This window comes from Aethalodelphis obliquidens, unplaced genomic scaffold (genome assembly GCF_003676395.1).
Source record: "Aethalodelphis obliquidens isolate GAN/ISIS:26980383/991018 unplaced genomic scaffold, ASM367639v1 scaffold53, whole genome shotgun sequence".
Lineage (NCBI taxonomy): Eukaryota > Metazoa > Chordata > Mammalia > Artiodactyla > Delphinidae > Aethalodelphis > Aethalodelphis obliquidens.
Window position 1 is genome coordinate 7,666,178 of NW_020837997.1, and position 25,179 is coordinate 7,691,356.

General features: G+C 47.7%; 1 protein-coding gene across 6 annotated transcripts in view; it reads left to right on the forward strand.

The window, feature by feature from the left end:
- The first annotated feature begins 228 nt into the window (after positions 1 to 228).
- DNMT1 (DNA methyltransferase 1) overlaps positions 229 to 25,179 on the forward strand; it is a 42,407-nt gene continuing 17,456 nt past the window's right edge. For 2 of the 6 annotated variants that reach the window (XM_027085234.1, XM_027085229.1), the window contains exons 1-16: positions 229 to 361; positions 8,116 to 8,152; positions 8,675 to 8,782; positions 8,972 to 9,191; positions 10,011 to 10,089; positions 11,221 to 11,299; positions 13,729 to 13,763; positions 14,152 to 14,254; positions 16,342 to 16,376; positions 17,305 to 17,392; positions 19,004 to 19,038; positions 19,542 to 19,623; positions 21,957 to 21,991; positions 22,312 to 22,360; positions 22,457 to 22,537; positions 22,617 to 22,726. In XM_027085234.1, coding sequence (XP_026941035.1) covers positions 282 to 361; positions 8,116 to 8,152; positions 8,675 to 8,782; positions 8,972 to 9,191; positions 10,011 to 10,089; positions 11,221 to 11,299; positions 13,729 to 13,763; positions 14,152 to 14,254; positions 16,342 to 16,376; positions 17,305 to 17,392; positions 19,004 to 19,038; positions 19,542 to 19,623; positions 21,957 to 21,991; positions 22,312 to 22,360; positions 22,457 to 22,537; positions 22,617 to 22,726 — 1,256 coding nt within the window. In that variant the 5' untranslated portion in view covers positions 229 to 281. Of the gene's footprint in view, positions 362 to 576; positions 920 to 8,115; positions 8,153 to 8,674; positions 8,783 to 8,971; positions 9,192 to 10,010; positions 10,090 to 11,220; positions 11,300 to 13,728; positions 13,764 to 14,151; positions 14,255 to 16,341; positions 16,377 to 17,304; positions 17,393 to 19,003; positions 19,039 to 19,541; positions 19,624 to 21,956; positions 21,992 to 22,311; positions 22,361 to 22,456; positions 22,538 to 22,616; positions 22,727 to 25,179 lie in introns of those variants that run through there. The other 4 variants (XM_027085230.1, XM_027085231.1, XM_027085232.1 and 1 more) reach the window with 4 other exon arrangements.

Below are 25,179 nucleotides of genomic sequence, written 5' to 3' on the forward strand. Positions count from 1 at the left end.
GTCTCAGGCAAAGCTCCCAGCAAACGGAGGAGCTTGGACAAGCCCACTGCTCCACGCGGGGGTGCGCTCCCGTCCCGCGCATGCGCGGCCCCTACGCACGGCCAGCCTCACTGCGTCTACCCACACATGGTACGGCCTCCCTCCGTGTGGTACGGCCCGCTTTCCCCCACGCCCAGGCCGGGATGGTACGCGCTGCCTCCGCTCGCCGCCCCTCCCCATCGGTTTCCGCGCGAAAAGCCAGGGCTGCCTGTGCTGCCGCCGCCTCTGCTGCACCTTCCAAGATGCCTGCCCGTACCGCCCCAGCCCGGGTGCCCGCGCTGGCCTCCCGGGCCTTCTCACTGCCCGACGATGTCCGCAGGCGGTAGGTGCTGCGGGGGACTGCGAACCTGGGGTGGGTTGCACGGCGTTGGGGGTGGGGGTGGGGGTCGTTTCCCCTCCGGGTAGCCCGTGGCCGCCGCTGACAGGCGGGCGCGCATGCGTGGGATGGCGCGGCGCGCGGCGGCAGTTGGCGCGGGCAGGGTGGCACTTCCGGTCGCGCGCGCCCCTGGCCGTTTGGCGCCAAAATGGGCCGAGGCCCTCTCACAGCTTCCTGGTGACTGGAAACTTGGGGGTCTCTTCTGACCTCAAAGTAGAGCAAGCCTTGGGTTCGCCTTGGGGATCCCCTTCCTGGAGCAGCCTCAGGCCCAGCCCCTGCCGCCAGCCTGGTCGCGCAGGAAGTGGGCAGCCCGCGGCCTCAGAATACCCCTCGGCCCGGGCACTAAGGCCTCCACTTCCGGTGCCCGGTCCTCTCGAGGGGGTCGGGCCGGCCTGGTCCCCGGGGGTATTTTGGGGGTCCCCTCGGTGCCCCCACGCCACGCATCCCGATGGCAGCCTCCAGAGACAGATGTCGCCGGTCGGGGGACGGGCGCGGCCGGCTCAGGTTTGCGAGCCCCGTCTTCCTCTGGGGGCTCCCTCCATCACCTAATACGGCTAGGGTAGGCGCATTCTGCAAGGAACTCTTCACATACCGTGAGGGCTAGGGCTCGGACGCCGTGAAAGCTGAGTGGTTTCTTCTAGTAAATCGGTGCCTGTGAGCCGTGGGCATCAAGGAAGCCTTGCTAGGGAGAACTGGCTGCAGTTTCCTCCGTGTGTGTGTGTGTGTGTGTGTAGGGGGAGTGAGGGGCCAGCACCTAACATCGGGGACTTAGCCAGTCTTAGCTAATCTGTGCACAGGAGTCAGCGGCAAGACCGTCGGGCCCAGGCTTCTTGTTCCTGAAGGGCATCAGTTTCACTCCTGGAAGCTTGCACACCTCACTTGGAGCACTAGTCACGGGAGCCTCGACCAGCCCTGAACACTTCCAGCCAGATTTGTGAACCTGATCTTGCCATTTCTCTATTTCCCTGTGCTTGTTTCCTAAAGTTGTGCCAGTCCAGTTCTGATTTGGGCTTTGGGGCGTGGAGAGTAGGTGTTGCAGGCATTTGGGTCTCCCTCCCAGGCGTCAGACCACTTCTTAACCACAGTTAGAGGGTGCTCTGCCTTGCTGAAGAATCCCTATAACTTAAAAATGGAAACATAACTTAAAAATGGAAATGGCGTTAAGGAAGTATCTGGCTTCACTTTAGACCCAGGACAGAGATGTTTGGGCCCAGCCTTCTTTAACTTGATGGTGGGAATGCCACCTCCACTGGCTCATCTGACCTTGGGCAAGTTTCATAAACAAGTTACATCTGTGGACTAGGACAGTTAACATGGGCTTTAAACTGCTATTGGATTAAATGAGAATATGCCTGGCACATAAAGGCCCCCCCCACCCTGTGTTAGCATTATTGACTAATCTAGCTTGCTTTTTTTTCCATTCTGCTAATTGTATAAAACACTTTACATTGTCTCATTTAATCCTCAAGTGTTCTCAAGAGTGGTTGCCACAGGAGTTAACAGCAAGGAAGCAAAGATTCCTGCGGAAGTCTGCTTCTTGCCAAAACCTTTCCCTTCAGCTAGGGCTTTTATTGGGCCAGAGCAAGTGTTTTGTTTGGTTGAATTTGAATGTTCTTAGGTGAGTGTTACAATCCGCCATTCACCCTAGGTTCCATATTACTTTGAATGAGAATTGCTTACTGTGGCTTAGAGTCTTGGGTTTCTGCCTCAGACCATTGACATTGTCAGCTTATGTGACCCTCTCAACAGCTTTTCTTAAATTTTGAATTTCAGCCTATAAAATACACACATAAGCATGGCATTCAGTACTCCTTTTACAATACTCCCTTATACCTCCTTGTAAACGGAGGTAGAACTTTTTGATTCATGGAAATTAGGGACCTCATATTATGGATTATACTGCTAAGTTCAGTAGAATGCTCTAGGAACAAAATGTAGGCCTAGACCTCACTCAGGCATTTCTGTCACTTGTGCTAACTTGTGTTTATATAGCAGCTTCTTTTAAAACTCATACAGTTACATTAACTATGTAACGATACTAGAAAGTATTCTTAACATTTGGGTTTTTAAGTTTAACTTTTTTTTGAAGTATTTTATGTCCTAAGTCTTCTAAAAATAACGCCTTTCAGGACAAGCCACATTTTTCCACTTGAATTTTCTTACTCTGTCCAAGCCACCATCTTTTGTATAGAAAAGCAATAGTCTTCCTACTCATCTTTCTGTTGCCACTCAGGTCTGCTTTCTATAAGTGGAAACTGTGGTCCTCTTTCGATACAAGTTGGAGACAGAGGTTTTCCTGCCCCTTACACTGCCTAATGCACTTGGCTTCAAGTCCGGGATCCCCGTCCACTTGCCTGACTCATCTTGTGCTCTTTTCCTCACAAACCACACAGGTTACCTTTTAGGTTCTCAGGACCTGGGACCGTGCAGAGCAACCAGTGTGAGGCTGGGTTCCACCTACCCCTTCACCATGCTGGGTATTGTCTGTTCATCTGTGAGACTGCTCAGAAAGACACTCCCCTTTCCCTGCGATGAGGTGTTGAATTCTGTCAGCGCATCCCGCATGCTGCCTTTGCAGCTTGGGAGTTGATGATGACTTGTTGTCTGAGCATGTTTGCCCCATTCATTGTACTTGCAGCTCGGTGTCCACTAGACTCGAATGCTTACATGCCAGATGTTCCCCTTCACCGAGGCCTGGATTTACATATTGATTCTAACAACCTCATTGCACAACTCATTTAGCCTTTGTTATTATGACAGCTTTCTTATCTGCTAGCCACTCTGATTAGATTAGAGTGAAGTTCTTAACTAGTTCCATGGCTCCTGAGTAGGTATGGAGGGCAAAACTGAGTTACCTTTTCTAGTTCTCCCCTGCACTAGGATTCTAGAGGTGCAGACTACTGGAGTTCAGATCCCACCCCACCCCTTGCCAGCTGTATGACCGAGTCATCTAACCTCCTGATGCTTTATCTGTAAAATGGGATGGAGGTGCCTGCTCCACTGGGGCATTGTGAAGGCTGAGCTGATAGGTGTAAACGTGGTAGAACAGCACCTGCACAGAAACCTCCTTCACTGCTTATCACGTGGCAGCTGTATGTTTCACTCCTGTTATTGGGGTGGGGGGCGGTGCATAACTTAAAGTACCAACACGCAGACCTGATACTAAGGCAGATACTAATATAGCAGTGTATGTCTGCTTATCATTCCAACCTTCCTGTTTGCCTGGTTTCTTGTATTATCGTCTCAACTTGCTCTTTTTAATTTTATTTATTTTTGGCTGCGTTGGGTCTTCGTTGCTGCGTTAGGGTGTTTTCTAGTTGCGGTGAGCGGGGGCTACTCTTTGTGGCAGTGCGCAGACTTCTCATTGCGGTGGTATGGAGCACAGGCTCTAGGTGCGTGGGCTTCAGTAGTTGTGGCACGCGGGCTTCAGTAGTTGTGGCACGCGGGCTTCAGTAGTTGTGGCACGCGGGCTTCAGTAGTTGTGGCTCACAGGCTCTAGAGCGCAGGCTCAGTAGTTGTGGCGCATGGGCTTAGTTGCTCCGCGGCTTGTGGGATCTTCCCGGACCAGGGCTCAAACCCTGTCCCCTGCATTGGCAGGCGGATTCTTAACCACTGCACCACCAGGGAAGTCCCTGGTCTTGCTCTTTCTGCTGCCACCTTAGCTTAGCTTTTGTGCCGGGTGTCCAGTCTATTCTTCAGTTAAGGTGGTTTTCTACCCTTAATTCTTTGTATCCTTGGCTTTTGTGATGCTGTTTGCCACCAGGGGACCTCTTCCCTGATTTCTGCCATATTCCTTTTCAATTCCTGGACCCTTATTTTCTTCCAGTCTTAGATTTCTGCTTTCAGCAGTTGGGGGTACAGCTGGAGAGGCCTCTTTGGAGAGCCCGTTCTAATTTCTGGCTGCCGAATAGCCATCTAGATAGCTATTCACTGAAATGTCACTCCTAAAATTCATGGTCTGCTTACTTTCTCCCACCGAAAAGTTCAGAATTTCTGGTACTGTATTAATTTTTAATTGCTGCCGTAACAAACTACTTCAGTCTTAGTAGCTTAAATAAAACAAATTTGCTATCTTCTGATTCTGTAGGTCAGAAATGTGGTGTGGGTCTCACTGGATTAAAATTAAAGTGTCAGCAGGCTACATTCATTTCTGGAGGCGCTAGGGGAGGACCTGTTTCTTACTCTTTCAGGTTGTTGGCAGAATTCGGTCCCTTGTGGTTATAAGACTGAGGTCCCTCTTCTCTTGCTGGCTGTAAGGTGAGAGCCATTCCCAGCTACTAGAGGTGATGACATCTGTTGGCTTGTGGCCCCCTTCCTCCGTCTTTAAAGCCAGCAAAGCCAGTTCTCACATCACATCTTTTTGACCCTTCTGTAGTCACATCGCTTGAAATGTAGCTGGGAAGTTTCTCTGCTCCTAGGATTTAAGTGACTCGATTGGGCCTACCTGGATAAGCCAAGAAAACCTCCCCATCTCAAGGGCTGTAACCTTAATCACATCTGCAAAGCCCCTTTTGCCCTGTAAGGTAACATATTCACAGGTTCTGGGGAATTAGGGCATGGATATCTTTGCGGGGGGTGGTCCGTTTTCCTTCGTACCACAAATATTATCTCTGGTAGCCCTATACCAACGGCCATGCAGCCCATTACAAAAGGCAGAGTAGACGGAGCTTTGTAACTTCTCTAGCATGTTCTCAGCTCCTGCTGCTAAACCATATTACAGACCAGCATTTCTAGTTTAGGATGTTAGAGTGATTTAACATCTTATCTCTTCCTGTCTGATATATTGTTTATTTCTGCCAGATTGACTTTATTTTTTCCTACTAAAAGATGCCTGATACCTTGGGTTCTACCACCCCCATGACTCTTCCGATGGTTTGTTAACTATGGAGCAAAGTCAATGATTTTGAGCCTGACATTGCTGACCTCCCTCAGACTGGCACCCACCTCCTCTCTCTGGACTTGCCTTTCTTCCCCTGTGTCAGCCCGACTTGTGTGGGTTCCTTGGGTGAACTCTGAGCCAGCGCCCCTGCTGTGCTGCTCCTGTTTCGGACAGCTCCCTCTGCCCGGTTCCCGCTGAGCTCTCAATGTCTCTGGATCCCTCCTTCCTGATGCTGATTATACCCTTTTGCTTCAGAAGCCTCAGATTTGAACTCTGTTTGTCCACACAGTGGTTTATGTATATCTTTTTCTCCTTTAAAGAACTGCTCTGAGGGAAGCAACTAGGAATGAATTGTGGGATCTTAGACTGGAAGGGAGCTACGGTTTTCTTTTATAAGGTGGTTGCTGTTCTCTGTGACTCCTCTACCTGGTCCTTCATGTCTGCTTCTAATCCTCCTGGCTATGAATGTAAAGCAGATGTGAGGTAGTGTCACCAGTTTTACTGGGAAGGGGATGGGTACTCCAGTGAAAGCCTGGGTGTCAGGAGCGGCGCACTGGCCAGCCTTCTTCCTGCCACACCTCTGGCTCCTCGGTGCCTGCCCTGGGCTCCAACCTTCCACTCTGGGGCCAAGCAGGTCAAATCCAATCTTCACAGGGCAAGACACTTCAGATAGTCTGAAGATTTGTTTCTCCCTGCCAGGCTAAATATCCCACTTCACAGGAAAGCTTCAAAGAATTCAGACCCACAGATCTGTCTCCTGGCCAGATGTAGTTGTCAGCATTGTGGAAAGGGCCCTTTGATGGGCTTCAGTCTAAGTGTTATCCTTGACACCTGAGGTAACCTGGTCGAGGTAGGAGCTGTGTCCTGCCAGGGTTTTGTGAGGAGAATGACTGAAGACAGGTAGGTGTGATGCTCCTGCAGCAGCATGTGAGTACCGAGTTATGCAGTTGTCCTCATCCAAGGCTCTCCCAGGACCTGAGTTGCTTTGAGGGTAAAATGACTTTTGCCTGGAAGGGGCTTCACATGCTTCTGGAAAGCTTGACTCGGAATCTTGAGTCCAAGTTACACAACATATGTGAAATATAGTATATTACCACTGTATCTGGAGGCTGCTAAGTCTTTCTTTTTTTTTTTTTTTTTTTTTTTTTTTTTTGGCCGTACCTTGTGGCATATGGGATCTTCGTTCCCCGACCAGGGATCGAACCGGCGCCCCCTGCCTTGGAAGCACGGAGTCTTAACCACTGGACTGCCAGGGAAGTCCCTGCTAAGTCTTTTCTATAGAAAGGCCTTTCCTGACCATCCAGCAAGTCATGAGGTCCCTGCCTGGTAGTGCCTACATCCCATCACTCAGCTTGTTGCCTGGAACAGGGCCTGGCGTAGAGTAGGCACCCACAGATGGCAGTGGTGGTTGAAGCTAGAAGCAGGATCCACGTGCACTCGGAGTAGCCACTGTATGTCATTAGTCCAGCAAAGCCTGTCACTCAATTCCTGGCTGTGCTGCTTACACTTGCCCTCTGGGAAGGCCAGCCCGGCAGAGCTCTGTTCCTGTCCTCTGGGCTGCTGGTAACTGAGTACCTAGCCTGGGTGCTGGAGGGGAGGAGCCATAGATGGTGGAGGCCCAGTTCCCGCCCAGGGTGCTGCCCCTCTGCTGACGGACGCTTGCCCAGCTGGTTAGACCTGTTCTCACCCGACTGCCCACAGTCAGCACCCAGGCTAGGAACAGCAGCCTCCCCATTTCCTCGGTGTCTTCTAGTTTTGTTCCTTTATTCTTTTTGCTCCCTTCCTCCCCAAAGAGGCAAGATACTAATCTTCAATAATCAAATCAGACCATGATTTTCCAGCTAAACTCATGACAGTTCTGTACTTGTGAATGACTAGGTACAAACATTTACAAGGATGAGCTCTTGGGTGAGGCGCCAGCCAACTTTTCTAGCTTCATCTGTCTTCCTTGTGTGTGGGCACCCCCTGCTGCCTCAGATGCCTTGACTCCTCCATTTTCCTATATTCCTCATCAGGAATATGCTGCCACCACCCCATCCTGGCCTTTGGGAATGTTAGCTGGCTGTTCCCCACAGCATCCTGTCACCCTGGTCCACTCTTTCTAACCTCTGTATGCCCTCCTATGAAATCTTGTCAGGTCCAACTGGAGGAAGACCACCTGTAGGTCAGTTAACTTGGGAAGGACCCCAACTGTGTGACCTGCTTCCCCTTTCCCAGTGTCTTTAAAAGAATGTTAAAAAAAAAAAGAAATAATGTTGTTCTAGAGCTCCTATATCATCTCTTACCACCATCAGAAAACCACCCCCCAAAAGGGGGGCCTCATTCATATTGAAAATAACTTTTTAAAAAATTAATTAATTAATTTTAGTTTTGGCTGTGTTGGGTCTTTGTTTCTGTGCGAGGGCTTTCTCTAGTTGCAGCGAGCGGGGACCACTTTTCATCGCGGTGCGCGGGCCTCTCACTGTCACGACCTCTCTTGTTGTGGAGCACAGGCTCCAGACACGCAGGCTCAGTAGTTGTGGCTCACGGGCCCAGTTGCTCCGTGGCATGTGGGATCTTCCCAGACCAGGGCTCGAAGCCGTGTCCCCTGCATTGGCAGGCAGATTCTCAACCGCTGCGCCACCAGGGAAGCCCGAAAATAACTTCTTAACGTGTAGGCATTACAGTAGGGCATTCTAGACACTGGGGGAGGGAAAAACCATTGTATTTTTTTCTAACATTCATGTTAAACTTATTTCCAAAGTTCTTTAAACTGTGGTATTCTTACAGGTAGACAATGTTGCTTAACAAGTGTTTGTTTCTTCCCTTTTTCTTCCCCCAGGCTCAAAGATTTGGAAAGAGATAGTTTAACAGAAAAGGTAAGGTAATCTCTACCTTAACAAAATTTATGATCAAATGTGACCAATTGACAGATACTGTGTAGTTCATAAAAACAAATTTAAGTGGAATTGGCTCTCTTTTCCCTAAAGTTGAGGATACGTTGGATGTTTTTGTCTAATGTGCTGTACTAATAGGATATTATTGGTTAGCTTTTGGTAGCTCATCGAGTTTCCCCGTCTGGGTTCTGTAGCCTCAAGTCTGGATTATAACGTGTCCCGGTCACACTGTTTTTCAAAATCAGTTTTGTTCTAGTACACTATTATGTATCTGTTTCACCTCTAATCTTTCCATTTTTCACCACTCTGGAGATGGTGTGATATGATCTTAGTGGAAACATCACGAACATGTCTTGTGAATATTTAGTTTTCTTTTTAGCTGACTCAGCATTGCCTGCCATTCAGTCATTGTTAGGTGACCAGGCAGTGTAACTATTTGTGTATTAGTCCATTAGTTCATAGCTTGGGAGTGCGGAGACTTCTAAACCTATATCCTTCCCTTAGGAATGCGTGAAGGAGAAATTGAATCTCTTGCATGAATTTCTGCAGACAGAAATAAAGAATCAATTATGTGACTTGGAAACCAAATTACATAAAGAAGAATTATCAGAGGTAAGTCCTCAGCATCCCAGTGGCTAGAAAATGTTTCCTCCCATGTAACTTGTCTGTGACCAGGGAGGCAGAATAATCCCACCTCTCCCTGTTACCTGATAGTTACACGGGAAGCGCATGTGTTTCCTTATTCTCTCATTGCCACTTGTTTACATTCACTGCTACTTAAATTATCCTTTCCTGCTGTAGGAGGGCTACCTGGCTAAAGTCAAATCCCTTTTAAATAAAGATTTGTCCTTGGAGAACGGAGCTCATGCTTTCAGTCGGGAAGTGAATGGATGTCTAGAAAACGGGAGCCAGACAAGTGGTGAGGAGCACAGAGTGGAAATAGCAGAGAAAAAGAAGTCCCCCAAACCTGTTTCCAAACTTTGCATGCCCAGGAGAAGCAAGTCCGATGCAGAAACAAAATGTAAGAGTGCTTGACTCGTTTGACCTCGTTGGAGTCTGGTACCACCTAAGGGGAGGACAGACTTGGCGCCATAGGGTCTGTCTGTTCCCCCCACACACAACCCCTCCACCGGCAGTACTTGTTTTTTGTGTATCTTTTTGGGTTTTTTTGTTTTTGGGGGGCGGGGTTGGGGGGTGGCTGTGTTGCTCGGCTTGTACTATCTTAGTTCTCCAACCGGGGATCGAACTCGGGCCCTCAGCAGTGAGAGTGCCGAGTCTTAACCACTGGACCACCATGGAATTCCCTCTTGTGTATACTTCTAACTAGCTTAGATATATACCTGCAATTTTTGTCTTCAACCAAGTTATAGAGCATTAGATCCCCAAATGTGGTTGAATTTATGAGGTATAAGATAACAGGAGCTACTGATGTTTATTACGTCTAAGTTACATGCCTGTTTAAGCTGAACATTTATTCTTAGACTCCTTCCCCGCTTGTAGTCAGAGTAACTCTTCTGGAATTTTTAAAAATAAGAGCATGGGACTTGAGCTCAGGTCAGGTGCTTGGCCACTTCATCTTTTGACGAAATAAGCGGAGGTTCTGTTTCCTTTTCCGTCTCAGGGTTGGGCCCCTCATACAAGAGCTTGTGTTGAAATGGCCCAGCAAACTGGCAGGTGCTAATTTGATGACTTTATCAAGATGGTGGTTGCTTAGAATAAGAAGAGAAGGATACTTAATCCTCAGAACCTGGTCTCTGCACCAGCTTGGTAATGCTGAAGAACTGTACCTTCGCTGTGAACTCTTTATTCATAGTGGCTTTTTTGTTTCTTTTTCTTTAAGCAGCTGAAGTCTCATCTAGCCCCAGGATTACAAGGCAAACTACCAGGCAGACCACCATCACATCTCATTTCACAAGGGGGTCAGTATATAATGAATGGACAGCCCCCATTTTAGGGGCCAACTGTTTTTGGTAAAACACGTATAGAATTAGTAGGATGTAACTTAGTAATTCTGACTTCCACATTGTTAGGTTTTCCTTTTGATATTCTGTAATTAGACATCCATGAACAGCATTTCTGAAGACCTCATCCATTTTTACTCTTAACATAGGAAACTTCAAATGTACATACACAAAATTACCAAGGATAGTAAAATGAACCCCTGTGTACCTATCACCCAGTGTCAACAACAGTTAACAGCTCCTGTCTGTTGTTTCATCTATACCCCCATATGCTCCAAGTGAATTATTCCAAATGGATTACAACTCCATACACACCCATGTCCCCCCAGTTGGATTACTTTGAAACAAATCAGACATGTCATCTGATCCACAAATATGATATTTCTAGATGACAAGGTCTCTTTCTTTGACAAGTTTTTTATTCATATTTTGCTATAATTGCTAACATCTAGCAAACCGTCTTTTGAAGAAGACAAAACATGCCTTATAAAGTGTAACAGTTCCTTACTAACAAATACATAGCAGTGTTCATTCTTCCCCTTGTGTAACAGAGTTTGGTTGATTTGCTCCTTAAGCCTTTCAAGTGATAGATTCCTTAGTTTCTTGCCATTTATTTAAAGAAAATAGGTCTTTTGTCTACTAGCTTCTAGGTCTGGCTGACTGCATCGTTTTGGTGGTTAATGTGTTCCCTTGTCTCCAGTTCTCTGTACACTGGTAGTTAGGTCTAGAGTCTTGATCAGATTCCAGCCTTATTTTGTGAGACTTCATTGACGGCATGGGGCTGTCCATCAGAGGCATGTAATGTCTGTTCGGTGATTCTAGCAGCCGTTGATCAAAGTCTAGATCCATTACTTCTTAAGGTTTGCAAAATGGTGGTATTCTAAACCTGTCATCCAAAGAAACATTAAGCTCGAAGCTTCTTTTAATGTCCTGGCAGAAAGGGCTTCTCCTTGGAGGGAAGAGGGTGTCCATGCCCTGAATCTTTCCAAACAGAGGGTACTCTTGGTAGGGAGGAATATAAGTTGTTTCGTGCCCACTGGAGGACTAGGGTCTGGCTGAGCTAACAGTTGGCTTTACTGTGTGTGACAGCCCTGCCAAACGGAAACCTGAGGAAGACGCTGAAAAAGCAAAATCAGATGATTCTGTCGATGAAGAAGAAAAAGACCAGGTAGGGCTCATGTTTAAGTTTCTTAACTCTGCCTTATTTTGGTACACTTGCTGGTAGTTGTGAATGTATACTTGGTCTATCTATGGCCCAGAAGTCACTGAGAGGATGTTAGAACATATCCCTGGACCCTGGGCAGTACGAAGTGTGTTAGGGTTAGACCTGAGGGCTCAGAAGGCCCGTAACTTTGGTCTGTTCCCTCCTGTCTACTTTCCTACCTCTCCAGTTGTCAAGATTTGACAGTCAAACCAGCAGATGTGATGTGTTTAAAGCATTTCCTTCTGATGTCAGATAAGCCCCTTTCCCACATCTAATTTCTCTAGAAAAGCAGAATTGTCATGTTATGTGTATTGTAATAATGCTGCTTAGACTTTTTAGGTTAGAAAACTGGCGGCTTGCCAAAGGCCTCCAATATCGAAAATGTCAGTCTCTAGCACTGTCCCATGTGACTTGAGGGGCAAACCTAGATAATACCAGATGGTCACACACTATCTATTTCAGTCCTGCCACAGGATTAGCTGTGTAAGTCGGGAAGTCTGTAGGTTACAGGTGGGTAGTAAATGCCCCGTTACCTGCTAAAGATGAGTATCCGTGGTTTGCTCTAAGGCAGGGTTTCTCAACGAAGGCATTGACTTTTGGGGCCAGGTAAACCTTTGCTGTGGGGGTGAGTCCTGTGCATCATAGAATGTTTAGCAAGGTCCCGACCTCTACTCCCTAGATGCCCGTAACATTCCCTCTCTCCTCCCAGTTGTGACAACCAAAATCACCTTCAGACTTTCCCAGATGTCCCCTGGGGGGCACAGTTGCACTGAGCGAGAAGCACTGGACTCAAGGCTACCAATATCACTGAGGTGGACTTGACGTCCTGTTGTAAAAGACATACTCATTCTCCTGTTTAGTCAGACTACCCACTCACAGGTGGGACACTGAGACAGAGGGAAACAGCTTGTCCAAGTCACGTGGCCACATCCCTTGCCTCCTAAGAAAACGTGTCACAGGTGAAAGCAAGCTGGCTCTTGTAATATTGGCAAGTCTTTTTTTTTTTAACAAGTGTGCCAGTTTTAGAGTTGTTCTTTGCCCTCTAACCTTTTGGAGGGCTTACATAGCCTTTTAGCTTCTAAAGAAACGAACTGGGGCACTCTTTCCCAAGCAGGAAGCAGTTTCACTGGCAGTGTGTGTGAGACCTTGGGGACTTGGAGGATGAACACTTGTCGAAACAGGGTTTATCCCGATATGCTAGAGTAAGGCTCAGTGCACCACACCAGTGTTATCAGGTGGTGGTGGTCAAATAAGTAGTACTACAGAGAGAATCTTACTTTAGTCAGTTTAAAGTTTTGAGATCTCACTATGTTTTTTAAAACAGGTATTAAATACATGCATTTGGTAAAACAGTACAAAAGGCTGTTTGGTACATAGGGGTGGTACTCCCCCCTCTCCATCCTGTCCTTCCTTTGAGAGGCGAGCATTCATCAGTTTCTTCTGTATTGTTTCAGATGATATGTATGTATGTATAACTGTAGTATAAAATCTATCTTAGGGTTCTCCAGAGAAACAGACCCAGTGACGTCTGTATGTATGAGATTAATTTAAGCAACTGAGTCACACGATTTCAGGCTGGCAAGTCTGAAATGTGCAGGACAGGCCAACAGGCTGCAGACCCAGGGAAGAGTTGATGTTGTAGCTCGAGTCTAAAGGCAGTCTGGAGGCAGAATTTTATATATACACATACAGATTAATTCCGTATAATATAGTACAGGGGTTCTGTGGAGTTTACCCAACTTTCTCCAATGGTAACATCTCACATAACTGTAATAGCAAAACCAGAACATGGACATCGGCGTAATCTACAGACTTTATTCACTGTGCATGTATGGTCACATGTACGCATGCATGCATTCTTGTAACCTCCACCTCAAACAAGACATAGATCGGTTTCATCACCACAATATATTTTTTTTTTCACCACAATATTTTTATCCCTCTTAAATACATAAATACAGATATCCTGGAGATGGCAAGCGTTGTGAACTTAGGGAAGTAGTGTACTAAGGTATTCATCAGAGAAGGGCTGGTGTCCAGTTTAGGTTGTCATCATCACTTCCTGATGTGAATCCCAAATTACTCCTTTGGTTTTTTTCTAGTGTTAACAAATTCCTGACATGAGGCGGATCTTTGACTTTACGTAGCGTCACTAGATGACCTCTAGTGCCCAGATGTGTGCCGGGCCAGCTCCTGGGCCTCTCTTTGTTTTGAGGGTGGTGGGACATCAACACCAGGCTGAAGGTTGCCCAGATCTCCCCCAAACCCAGATTACCCCTCAACCCCTGTTTTTAACCACATCAAATGTATTTATTTAATACTTTGACTCATGCTTTTGGTTTTGATCTTCTTTTGAAATATTGTTTTTCTCTTTTTCCCTTCTCTCCACATAGGAGGAAAAGAGACGTAGAGTTACATCCAGAGAACGGTAAGAATAATAATCTTTTCTGTGCAATATGTAATCTTGATGACTGAAATTACTTTTCTGAAATCTTCTAAAAAGAAGAACTTTATAGTGAGTTGCCGGGGTGACCATAGATAGCTTAAGGATGCCGAGTTTGCAGTCAGATTATTAACCTTGTGATTCAGGTAGAATTGTCTTGCAAAGAGTGAATTGGGGGCAACTGGCCGTTATCAGAACTAGATCTAAAGGTTGTATTAAATATTAAATGTTGAGGTAATATGTGCCTTTCAGGGCTCCTGAGATGAAGATTGATTTTTTGGGGCGGTGGGTAGGAAGGAAGACCTTTTGAAAATTGCTTCCACGGGAGGAGTCTGTGAAAGTCAACATTAGGGTGTGTGATTTTGCTTGACAGAGTTGCTGGACTGCTCCCTGCAGAAGAACCGGGAAGAGTAAGACCAGGAACACACGTGGAAGAAGAAGAAAGAGATGATAAAGTAAAGCCTGGTCACCTCCAGGTTTGTCACTTCCACCTTAATCTCAGAACCCATTTGGTTCTAGGAAGGGGGGTGAGGGTGTGGGGAGCGTGTAGGAACAGAGTGACTTTCACTAACGATCAAAGTGACCTTGAATTTAGCTAAAATGCTCTTCAAACTCATTTTTCTGCTGGTTCTCTATGTGGAAGGTGTGTTACGTGGCTGTGGTGATAGTAAATCAGCGGTAGGCCTGGAAGTCAGCTGAACCTCTGCTACTTGATCAGTCAGTCACAGAGCTTCAGTCTGTCCGCTCTCCTGCCTGCCTCTCCTGCCCATGAGGTCCTTGTGAAGGTCTCATTTTCAAACACATGAGGTGCTAAAGTGCTATAGTATCGTCCAGGTATAGAGTTGCATTCTTAACTGAGATCAGATGAGTTCTTTCCCCAGACCTCCAGCTCCTTTGTAAAATCAGAGTTTAAGGTTCTGTGAAATACAGATGTACCCACTGAACCCCCATGGGAGGGGGTAGGAGAAGGAATAGGGGGTCTGATACTGGAAGCTTTACCATTAGACAGCACTGCCCCATATGACAAAGGGCTGACATTGGTCAGTCACAGGTGGTAGAACAATATCAGGTCCCTTTTGGGTTTTTTGTTGTTGTTGTTTTTTGTGGTACGCGGGCCTCTCACTGTTGTGGCCTCTCCCGTTGCGGAGCACAGGCTCCGGACGCGCAGGCCCAGCGGCCATGGCTCACGGGCCCAGCCGCTCCGCGGCATGTGGGATCTTCCCGGACCGGGGCACGAACCCGTGTCCCCTGCATCGGCAGGCGGACTCTCAACCACTGTGCCACCAGGGAAGCCCTAGGTCCCTTTTGGTTTTATTAAGACATTGATTAGAGGTTTCTTAGAAACTCAAATGGGTGGGTGGTGTGTGCCCTTATTGAGAGCCTGTTAAAGGATGGGTGTCTGTTATTTTGTCCTAATGGGGAATCAACTAAAGATGTATAATTCTTGAATTATTTGGTACTTGAAACTAGTCTTTAACTGATCACTTCCCTACCCTGATCCTAGTTAAAGTTAGCAGCAGTTACAGTTGGGACACATGTTGAATTGTTTGAGAAGAAGCGGTTCTAGTGGACTAGCGTGACCACCACCCTCCAAAGAAGGATTTGAGGGCAAGATTGAAATCCCTTGTCTGTGACCAGACTCCCAGGATCTCTTCTTCCAGGAGGAAGGTCTGCAATGTGTTCCTTCTGTTAACATCACCAACCTTTGTGATCTCCTTACAAAGTGTGGGGTTCCTGAGGCTGAATTCTGCTCTCTGGAGAGGCGTGTTTAGCTCTCTAAATTCAGGCTCAAAACAATTTGTTGTCCATGTTTGAGACGGAGCTCTTTTCCAGATTGGGTCATTCTACTTCATTTCTTTATTAGATTCCTAGTTTTGATAAAGTTTTCTATGAGACTGTCAACACTTAATAATGACAAGTAGATAGTATTTTGCCCCCAAATCCCTCTTAAACATCAGGATCTGTCTAAGAGTTCTTTAACTTCCTGCCTACCTACCCCACCAAAAAAAGTGCCTTTTTTTTTTTTTAAATTTATTTCGGCATTCGGGATCTTTAGTTGTGGCATGCGAACTCTTAGTTATGGCATGTGGATCCAGTTCCCCGACCAGGGATCGAACCTGGGCCCCCAGCATTAGGAACACAGAGTCTTAGCCACTGGACCACCAGGAAAGTCCCAAAAATGTGCTGTCTTGAAAGAAGAGAATCTTTATTCCAACTAGACTGCAGGATCAGTTTAAGTATTTTATTTCCGTAAATCTCTTTAGTAGAAAGATTCAAATCAAATGCAAAAATTAACTAATCTGGGCTTCCCTGGTGGTGCAGTGGTTGAGAGTCCGCCTGCTGATGCAGGGGACACGGGTTCATGCCCCGGTCCGGGAAGATCCCACATGCCGCGGAGCGGCTGGGCCCGTGAGCCATGGCCGCGGAGCCTGCGCATCCGGAGCCTGTGCTCCGCAACAGGAGAGGCCACAACAGTGAGAGGCCCGCGTACCACAAAAAACAAAAAAAAAATTAACTAGTCTTTTTTTTTTTTTTTTTTGGTCTCCCCCTCCCCTCCACTTAGGAAGAAAAGAGACTCAGAAGTCAAACCAAAGAACTGTAAGTACAGTTAACATGCCTTTGTACTTTGTGAAGCTTACTTGCTAAAATAAGCGTTCTGGTAAAAATAATGGATTGGACAGAGTGTTAAGTGCACTGATCATACATATAATGTGTGGATGACTTCTGCTCGTGTAAGGTCAGACCACCACACTGAAGGCTGAGGTCAGGTGAGATTTAGCTGACCTTGACCCCAGGCCTCTTCTTAGTGGTGCTCATACAGCAAGCAGCTAGTCAGGTGGTGGTTAAAGGGCATTGAGCAGCTCTGTCTCTTCCCCACAGCTGTGAAGGCGCTGTATGACAAACTGCCCCAAAGCTCAGTGGCTTACGAGAGTAACCATGTTTTGAGCTTACATGTTTGCGGCTCAGTGGCCATTGGCTGATCTTGGTCAGGTGGACCCGCTTCAGCCCCAAGACTTGGCCAGCCTGGGTGTGCTCTCATGGCAGTGGCAGCACCTGAGGGCAGAAGTGGAAAGCAGCCTCTGACAGACAGTGGGCTGAAGCAAATGTTGAGACTGGGCCTGAGTCTGGGGTGGGCAGAGCACCTGAACTGAGTGGCCGGGCCCTGGCGGACGGAGAGGTGAGGACTTTCTGGACGGCACCTCAGGCCAGCTAGCAAACCTGCACAGGAATCCACCACAGGCAGGATTCCCATCAGGTTACCAGAGATCAGTGGATCCCTGTTGTCTCTTTTGTTTTTAAACTACTGCGTGTCTCAGCAACAGGGAAGTGTAGACGGCGCTTCCGAGATCATACTTTCTGAAGTAATAAATGCCTTCTGGGTTTCTTGCTCTGAAAACTTGCCCTTCAGATAAGAAATACAATCCATGCTCTAACTTAGGGGAGGAGACCGTGTAAACCCCTCACTGGGGCTGCTTGAAAGGGCAGCGGGGGCCCTGAGCTGACTGTGTGTTTCGTTCTGCGGCAGAACACCTAAACAGAAATCTAAGGAGGAGCCAGACAGAGATGCAAGGCCCGGAGGAGCTCAGGCTGAAATGAATGAAGGAGAAGACAAAGTAAAGACTGACTCTGTCACTTATCTCTACCTGATCCTTACGTTCCCAGTTGGTGGGGAGAAATGGCGTGGGGTAGGGCTCTGTGTTCAGCTCCAGCCCTACCTGCCCGTGGGGTGGCGCTGGGCAGGTCAGCTGCTACCCTTCGTGGGGGTGGGTGGCTGTCACTTCATGTCAGCGCCTGATACATAGTGAGTGTTCAGTTGTCTGTGCATCGTAACGGTGGGGAGGGCCTCTGTGTGCTGGACTAAGGCGTGTGCGGAGCCAGCTTCTCTTCAGAGCCTCTGCCCTGAGAAGGCTTGACGTGTCACCCCAGCTACATGGTGTCATCACACTTGTGCTGCTTTACCAACCAGTCAGTCTCCTGAGTTCTGAGCCTAGCTCTTCCCTTCCCTGCCAGCTTCCCCAGTTCAGCTAAGTGAGCACATTTAAACCCTAAAACACTACATTGATCCAGGGGTGGGCCTGTGTAAACGTCCTGGGCAGCAAGGTTATCCACAGGGCTGTGAACTCCAGGGGAGGGGGACACAGCTGCTGGGGGCCGCAGCACAGGACTCTTAAGCTCCTTAGCAGTTTGGTCCCTGTCTAAGAGAAGCCAAACGAGGGTGGTCCCAGGATTGTCTCTGGTTTTCTGTCTGAGATCTAGAGAGCAGAGCCAGAGGTCAGACTTGCTGGGTCGTGAGCATTCTCGCTTCCAGCGGGCACCCCTTCTTGTTCTATGGCAGATGATCCTTTCGGTGTTTCCTCCAGCTTGTTCTATCTAACATCTTATTGTCTCTCATCTTTTCTGTCTGGATATTCATTACCTTACTGTCAGCACTCGCCTGGCATCCCTTCAGATCTAGAGAGATCTTAGCGGTGCTGTCAAACCACCCATTTTCCTCAGACGGCAACTGGTAGGAGCTTTAGACCACACAGCCAGCACTTTTGCCTCACGGCAGAAAAGGACAAAAGGATCAAACATTTGACTTTGTCTAATGAGTTGGTGACCAAGTCGGGAATTCCTACTTCTACTTCTGTCCCATACTGAATTCTGAAGTTTAGTGTTGTCACCCCCTACCCCACTCCTACTGTCCCAATGCCTGTCTGTATGACATCTTCACCCCTGACCAAACGACAGATGGAGCTATGGGCATTTTGGTCGACATAAGCAAAATGGCTATAATATTCCCTTTTACTTTGAGCTATCCTAGGACAGGGGTTGGTAAACTGTGATCCACAGGTCAAATCTGGCCCTCTGCCTGTTTTCATAAAGTTTTATTGGAACACAGTCATACCATTTCACTTATGTATTGTTTCTGGCTGCTTTTGTGCTACAGTGGCAGAGTTGAGTAGCTGTGACACAGGTCTGTGGCTTGTACATCTGAAAATGTGTATTTTTTTGCCCTTTACAGGAAGTTTGCCAACTACCGGTCAACTCTTGTTTGTAGGTGTTAGGAAACTGAGTTAACATTTTTGAAGCCTCATCTCTACCCTGTAGACCTGCCCAGATTTTCCTGTTCTCTCATTCCACAGTGCTGCAATCCTTAACTGATACTTCGGGGTTTTGTCTCGCTCTTACTCAGAAATTAATTTTCCCCCCTTTATTTCTCCACCCACACTTTCCCCTCTCAGGATGAAAAGAGGCACAGAAGTCAACCCAAAGATCTGTAAGTGGTTAAAATGCTTGTGCTTTTGTGCTGTGCTTTGTGTAATTTAAATTAGCGAAATAACTGTTGGAGATCTGTGATGTAGAGGTTTACAGGGAATTGCTGGTGCTATTGGAAGATTGGATCAGTTTGGGCGGGGCTGGATAAGAAATCAAACTCTGGGCCCCATCTTACCTGATACCCTCTGCCACGTGGGTAGTGCTCCTGTCACTGCACTGTCACGTGTCTCTTAGTTTCCGGCACCTCTCATCAGGCCCCACGTCTGAGGGTCACATGGGGCTTCTGAAGGCTTCCTTTCAGGATCACGAGTTAGTGACACACCTTTGGAGCTACTGTGACAAGGGGACTTTCTTTTTTGGATGGGAAGAAAGTATCTGTTCACCACATCTATTGGGAATAGTTTGCTTTTCTGTAGGAAGGCATTAGTTTGTCATTTTTATGTGAATTGGCAATATAGTTTTTTTTTTTTAAGCTAACATCTGACTTATTTGTTTATCCAATAGAGCTAGCAAACGGAGACCAGAAGAAAAAGAACCTGAAGGAGTAAAACCACAAGTTTCTGATGAGAAAGATGAGGATGAAAAGGTAAGGCCTAGAGTTTTTTCAATTCTACTGTGTTTCATAATATCCCATTGGCTGGAATATATTAAAGTGTTTTTTAAACAATTTTTCTTATGGAAACATTCAAACATACCCCAAGGTAGGCAGAAAAGGGTAGCAAACCCTCACATTGTCATCAGCCTTCAACAGTTATCAACCCATGATTAGGCATGTTTTACGCAAGCCTTACTCGTTCTCCTTACCCTCCCTCGCTCTGAAGATAAACAGATCCCAGATGTATTGCTGAAATATCTACAGAAGTGCTTCTAAAAGGAGAGGAGTCTCTTCTTAAACATTACCACTGGGCTTCCCTGGTGGCACAGTGGTTAAGAATCCCCCTGCCAATGCAGGGGACACGGGTTCGAGCCCTGGTCCGAGAAGAACCCACAGGCTGCGGAGCAGCTAAGCCCGTGTGCCACAACTACTGAGCCTGCGCTCTAGAGCCCGTGAGCCACAACTACTGAGCCCGCGTGCCACAACTAATGAAGCCTGCACGCGTAGAGCCCGTGCTCTGCAACAAGAGAAGCCACTGCAATGAGAAGCCTGTGCACCACAACGAAGAGCAGCCCCGACTCTGTGCAGCTAGAGAAAAGCCCGTGCGCAGTAACAAAGACCCAACTTAGCCAAAAATTTAAAAAATAAATAAATTTATTTAAAGAAAATCACCGCTATACCATTATCATAGCACAATAATATAAAAACCTAATCTCCGTTCAGATTTCCCTGATGGTCTCCCTTGTGTGTTTTACAGTTGGATTCAGGACCCCAACACAGCCTATATAATACACTTGGTTCCTGTTTGTCCTCAGTGTGTCATCTGCAGTTTCACCCTGTCCTCTTTCTTGCACTTGGTGGAACTAGCCAGCTTACCTGTAGCGTCTGTGGGTTCTCAGGCTTGACATATCCCTCCAGCCCTGTCCACCTGCAGACCGGTAGTTAGGTCCAGAGGCTTGACCAGAGGCAGGTCTCTTGTTTCCCAGAGTACTTCTGAGGTGATGCTGTGTACTTACATCATACCATAAGGCATGGTTATCTTTTGAAGGTGTTAGGATTGATCACTGAGCTCAGGTGCCATCTGCCTGATCCATCCATTATAAAGTTCCCCTCAGCTTTTCACCTAATGTTTTTAACAGTCATTGCTTAAATCCATTATTTCACTGGGAGTTACAGATTGTGATAGTTGTGTTCTACCATTCCTTCATTTACCCAAAATAATTCTAGAAATAAATTTTCTCTTATATTAGTCAGCAGGGGCCGTCATAACAAAATATGACAGTCTGGGTGACTTAACCAATAGACATTTATTTTCTTACAGTTCTGGAGACTGGAACTAAAAGTTCAAAGTGCCAGCAGGGTTAATTTCTGGAGAAGTCTTTCTTCCTGGCTTGTGGACGGCTGTCTTCTTGCTGGTTCCTTACATGGCCTTTCCCTGTGCAAGCACGTAGGGAGAAAGAGAGCTCTGGTGTCCCTTCCTCTTTATGAGGTCCCCAGTCCTATTGGATTAGGTCCACACCCTTGTGACCTCATTTAACCATAGTCACTTCCTTAAAAGCCTCATCTCCAAATACAGTCACATTTGGTGTTAGGGCTTCAACGTAGGAATTGGGTGGGGGGCCAGGGATACAACTCAGTCCATAGTACCCCTCTTCAATTATATACTTACTCTGAGGTACCACTTATACAGTAAAGCTGGGTTTTTTTGTTTGTTTTTTTAAAGTGATCTTATGAGTCTTTTAAGGAAGTCTGGTTATAAGAATTTTGTTTAGGGGCTTCCCTGGTAGCGCAGTGGTTAAGAATCTGCCTGTAAATGCAGGGGACACAGGTTCGAGCCCTGGTCCGGGAAGATCCCACATGCCATGGAGCAATTAAGCCTGTGCGCCACAACTACTGACCCTGCGCTCTAGAGCCCACAAGCCACAACTACTGAGCCCACATGCCACAACTACTGCGTGCCTAGAGCCCGTGCTCCGCAACAAGAGAAGCCACCGCAACGAGAAGCCCACGCACTGCAACGAAGAGTGGCCCCCGCTCGCTGCAACTAGAGAAAAACCCGCACGCAGCAACAAAGACCCAACACAGCCAAAAATGAATAAAAGAAAATCAATAAATTAATTTTTTTAAAAAAAGGAATTTTGTGTATAAGACTAGACACTGGAGATGGCTTGGGTCTCAGTGGTTCTCTGACTGCCTTCCTGCCTCTGACTTTTGTGATAACCATGTACATTTTGTGATAACCTTGTACATTAAATTCTTAACTGAAGCATTATCCAGATGGAAAATACTTTTTTACCCTCCACTCTTTTGTTTTCTCCGTTTAGGAGGAGAAGAGACGCAGAACTACATGCAAAGAACCGTAAGAACGTATTTTTGTCTTTATACAAAGCAGATCATAATATTAAAATGGTTGTCCTAGAAAGCAAGTAAAGGGGCTTTTAGTGAATTCTGGAGTAGCCTTAGCTTTGTACGTGATGGAGTGTGAGCACAGGACCGAGACGTTCCAATCCTGCCGTGTGAGGCAGCTCCCCTCCGCGTGGTAAAGATGCTTACGGCCTCGCACCTTGCCCCTTATGCGGCGTCTGGTGCTCATCTGTGTCTGGTGGATTAGGTGTAACTTTGATGGCAGATTCTGATATGTTGTGAAATGACTAAAAAAACCTTCTGCTTGGTACACAGAACTGAGAAGAAAATGGCTCGAACCAAAATGGCAGTAGTGTCCTCCAAGGTAAACGTATATCTGGGAGTAAAACCAGTTGTGCACCACTAACGCGATTGCTTGGGGCTGGCTCTCTGAGCGCTGTTTGTGTTCGTGCCTCCACAGACCGATCCTCTGAAGTGCATTGAGTGCGGACAGTACCTGGATGACCCTGAGCTAAGATACGAACAGCATCTCCCTGATGCAGTAAGTTCCAGCTGTGTTTTCAGCCTTATATTGATAGTTTCCTGTCTCTTGTGCCTAGTTAATGGTCAATGTCTCTCAGGTGGAAGAGATACAGTTGTTGACAAATGAGAGACTGTCCATCTTTGATGCCAATGAATCTGGCTTTGAGAGTTACGAGGATTTTCCCCAACACAAACTGACCTGCTTCAGGTAACTGATACGCCTCTGCTTTATCGTAACGGGGCATTTTCCTAAAGACACCTAAGTTCTTAATATCCTAGTGGAGTTTTTAATACCTAACCTGCAACATTTCTTAAGCTGCTGACACGAGATAAGGGCCAGCAAGCTGGTGGTGGTGGGGTGGGTGGGCGGGTGGTTACAGCTCTACCTGTTAGGTCTTGAGCAGGTGAGCATCCTGGAGCTCATTCAGGTGAGGGCCAGCTATGTGCTAGGTCCTGACGAGGTCTTACAGATGCAGCACCTCAGCTCCCTGGTCTCGTGGAGGCAGAACAAAAGTTAGGCCTGTCAGCTAGTGACACTGTGACAGATGTGAAAAGCATGGGGAGCAGAGAGTGGGTGGGGGAAAGTTGTTTAGAATGGAGAGGAAGGGACTGGAGCAAAGACTCGGTGGCTTAAGAACAAGCCGAGGGGCTAGTGAGGGAAAGACATCCAGGAGAAGGGAACAGCACATGGAGGCTGGGAGGTGGGCACATCGGCTGGGGAAGGCTAGGTGAGAGGCTGTGTGGGTGGAGTAGAGGGACTGGGGGTGAGTGGTAGGGGAACAGGGGCCCGGGAGGGGCCTGGATCCTGCAGGGCTCTGCAGGCCGTGTCAGCGATGCCGGGCTCTTTGGCGTAGAGGTCCGTGACGTCTGGACTGTACCTTTGGAAGGGCTCAAACAAGCCTGTGAGTGAGCAGAGTCCCCGTGCTCTCCAGCCCCCTTGGTTCCGTTCTGTCCCCCTCACTGGAGGTGCTTCACTTTGCTTCTTGTGGGAAATGGCTTGGCTCCAGGACCAGCCCATGTCTCCTTTCAGGCCTTGGCACATGCTTTTCCGCTCCCTGGACCAGAGAATAGTAGGGGTGGGCGGGCCGCCTGTTGTAGCCTCAGGTGGAATCATTTCTGGGCAGCCTTTCCGACACTCCTGCCCCACAGTGGGCTGGGGGGCTCTGGGCCCAGGGAAACCCCAGTATGTTTCTCCTGCAGTACTCCGTACACTCGCTGTGGTTGGTGGTGTCTCCCACGCTCCACGATCAGGATCCTGATCTGTAGTGGGATGCTGCCCATCTACCAGCGATCCCCTGGCTCAACCTCTGCCTGACAGCACAGCTGAAACGTGCTGTTGGCATTGCTGACGTTCATGGCCTCCTGCTTCCCTGTGGCATTCTTGGGGCAGAGGTTCAGGAGAACCAGGGGCCGGGGCCGCTGTAGTCAGGAGTGTCAGGGCTTGGGGTCTCCTGGCCACTCCTCAAGAATAGCAGGTTGGGAAGGGGGCAGTAAAAACACACTTCGTAGGAATGACATGCCTTTGTAGCATCAGGCCATTGGAGCCAGACCACCTGGGTAATTAGGAACTCTGTTTACCTCTGGTACTTGGGCTGAAAGTGGCAGGTGGAAACAAGCCCTTCCTGTGAACCAGTGGGTCCTGCCCCTGCCTGGGACTTGGCACTTCTCCCTGATGTCCCCTCTACTGAGGGAGCATGTGGACAGCCCGTCAGGCTGGGCGCTGGATCCTCCTCTTCTGTGCGTCCGCGGTGTCCTGCCCTCCCTTGGTCCATCTTTCCCACATCTTCAGGTCCTGATGGCAAGGCTGTGACCCGTGTCTACCTACCGTGCTTGGTAGGGGAACTCCACTCAAAGTGGTCATGTTTTAATTTTTTTTAATTGTGTGAGAGTCCAAGATGCGGAATTTTGGCCTCCAAGGGCCTAGGTGGTGGGAGCGTGGTGGTGCTCTCAGACCTGCACGGATTCCACGTGACCCGCTTGGACTCTGAGGGGTAGCACGGCACCTCTGGCCTCGAGGCCAGCGTGAGCAGGTTCATAAGCAGAACCCACCCCAACCCCATGATTTTCTCAAGTTTGGCATCCTGCTTAATGATGCACATCCTCTCAAACGTCAAGGAGCATCTCTAGGCAGTGGATGCCCTTAAACTGGAGGCTGAACCCCCAGAGGGAGGTGGGAGTCCCTCCTTCCGATGTCCTTGATGTACCTCACCTTTTATGCTGTTGTATAATGTGCCTCATTTTAATTTTTTTTAATGAGGCGAAAGTCACATAGCACAAAATTAACCATATATGAAATGCTATGAAGCAGTAAATCCACAGGAACAAAGCAGATTAGTAGTTGCCAGGGGTGGGGAGGGGATAGGGAGTGACAGCTCAGTGGGTGTGAGGTTTCATTTTCAGCAACAAGAACATTTTGGAGCTAGAGGGGATGGTTGTACAGCTCTGGGTAGGATGTGTTTGAGAAGCCATTGTTTCTCCACTAGCAACTCACCGAGGGAGGGTGTAGCAGGTGGTGCCTTTGTGAGATTTCCCGCCATCCCACTATCAGTCTCGCTGACCTCTCCACGTTGCCTCTTCAGACACTTATACTCTTGATACCCAGGTGGGCGAATCGGGTAGAAGCTGTCTGGGTGAAAGAACACTGTACTGAGCCAGTGTTCT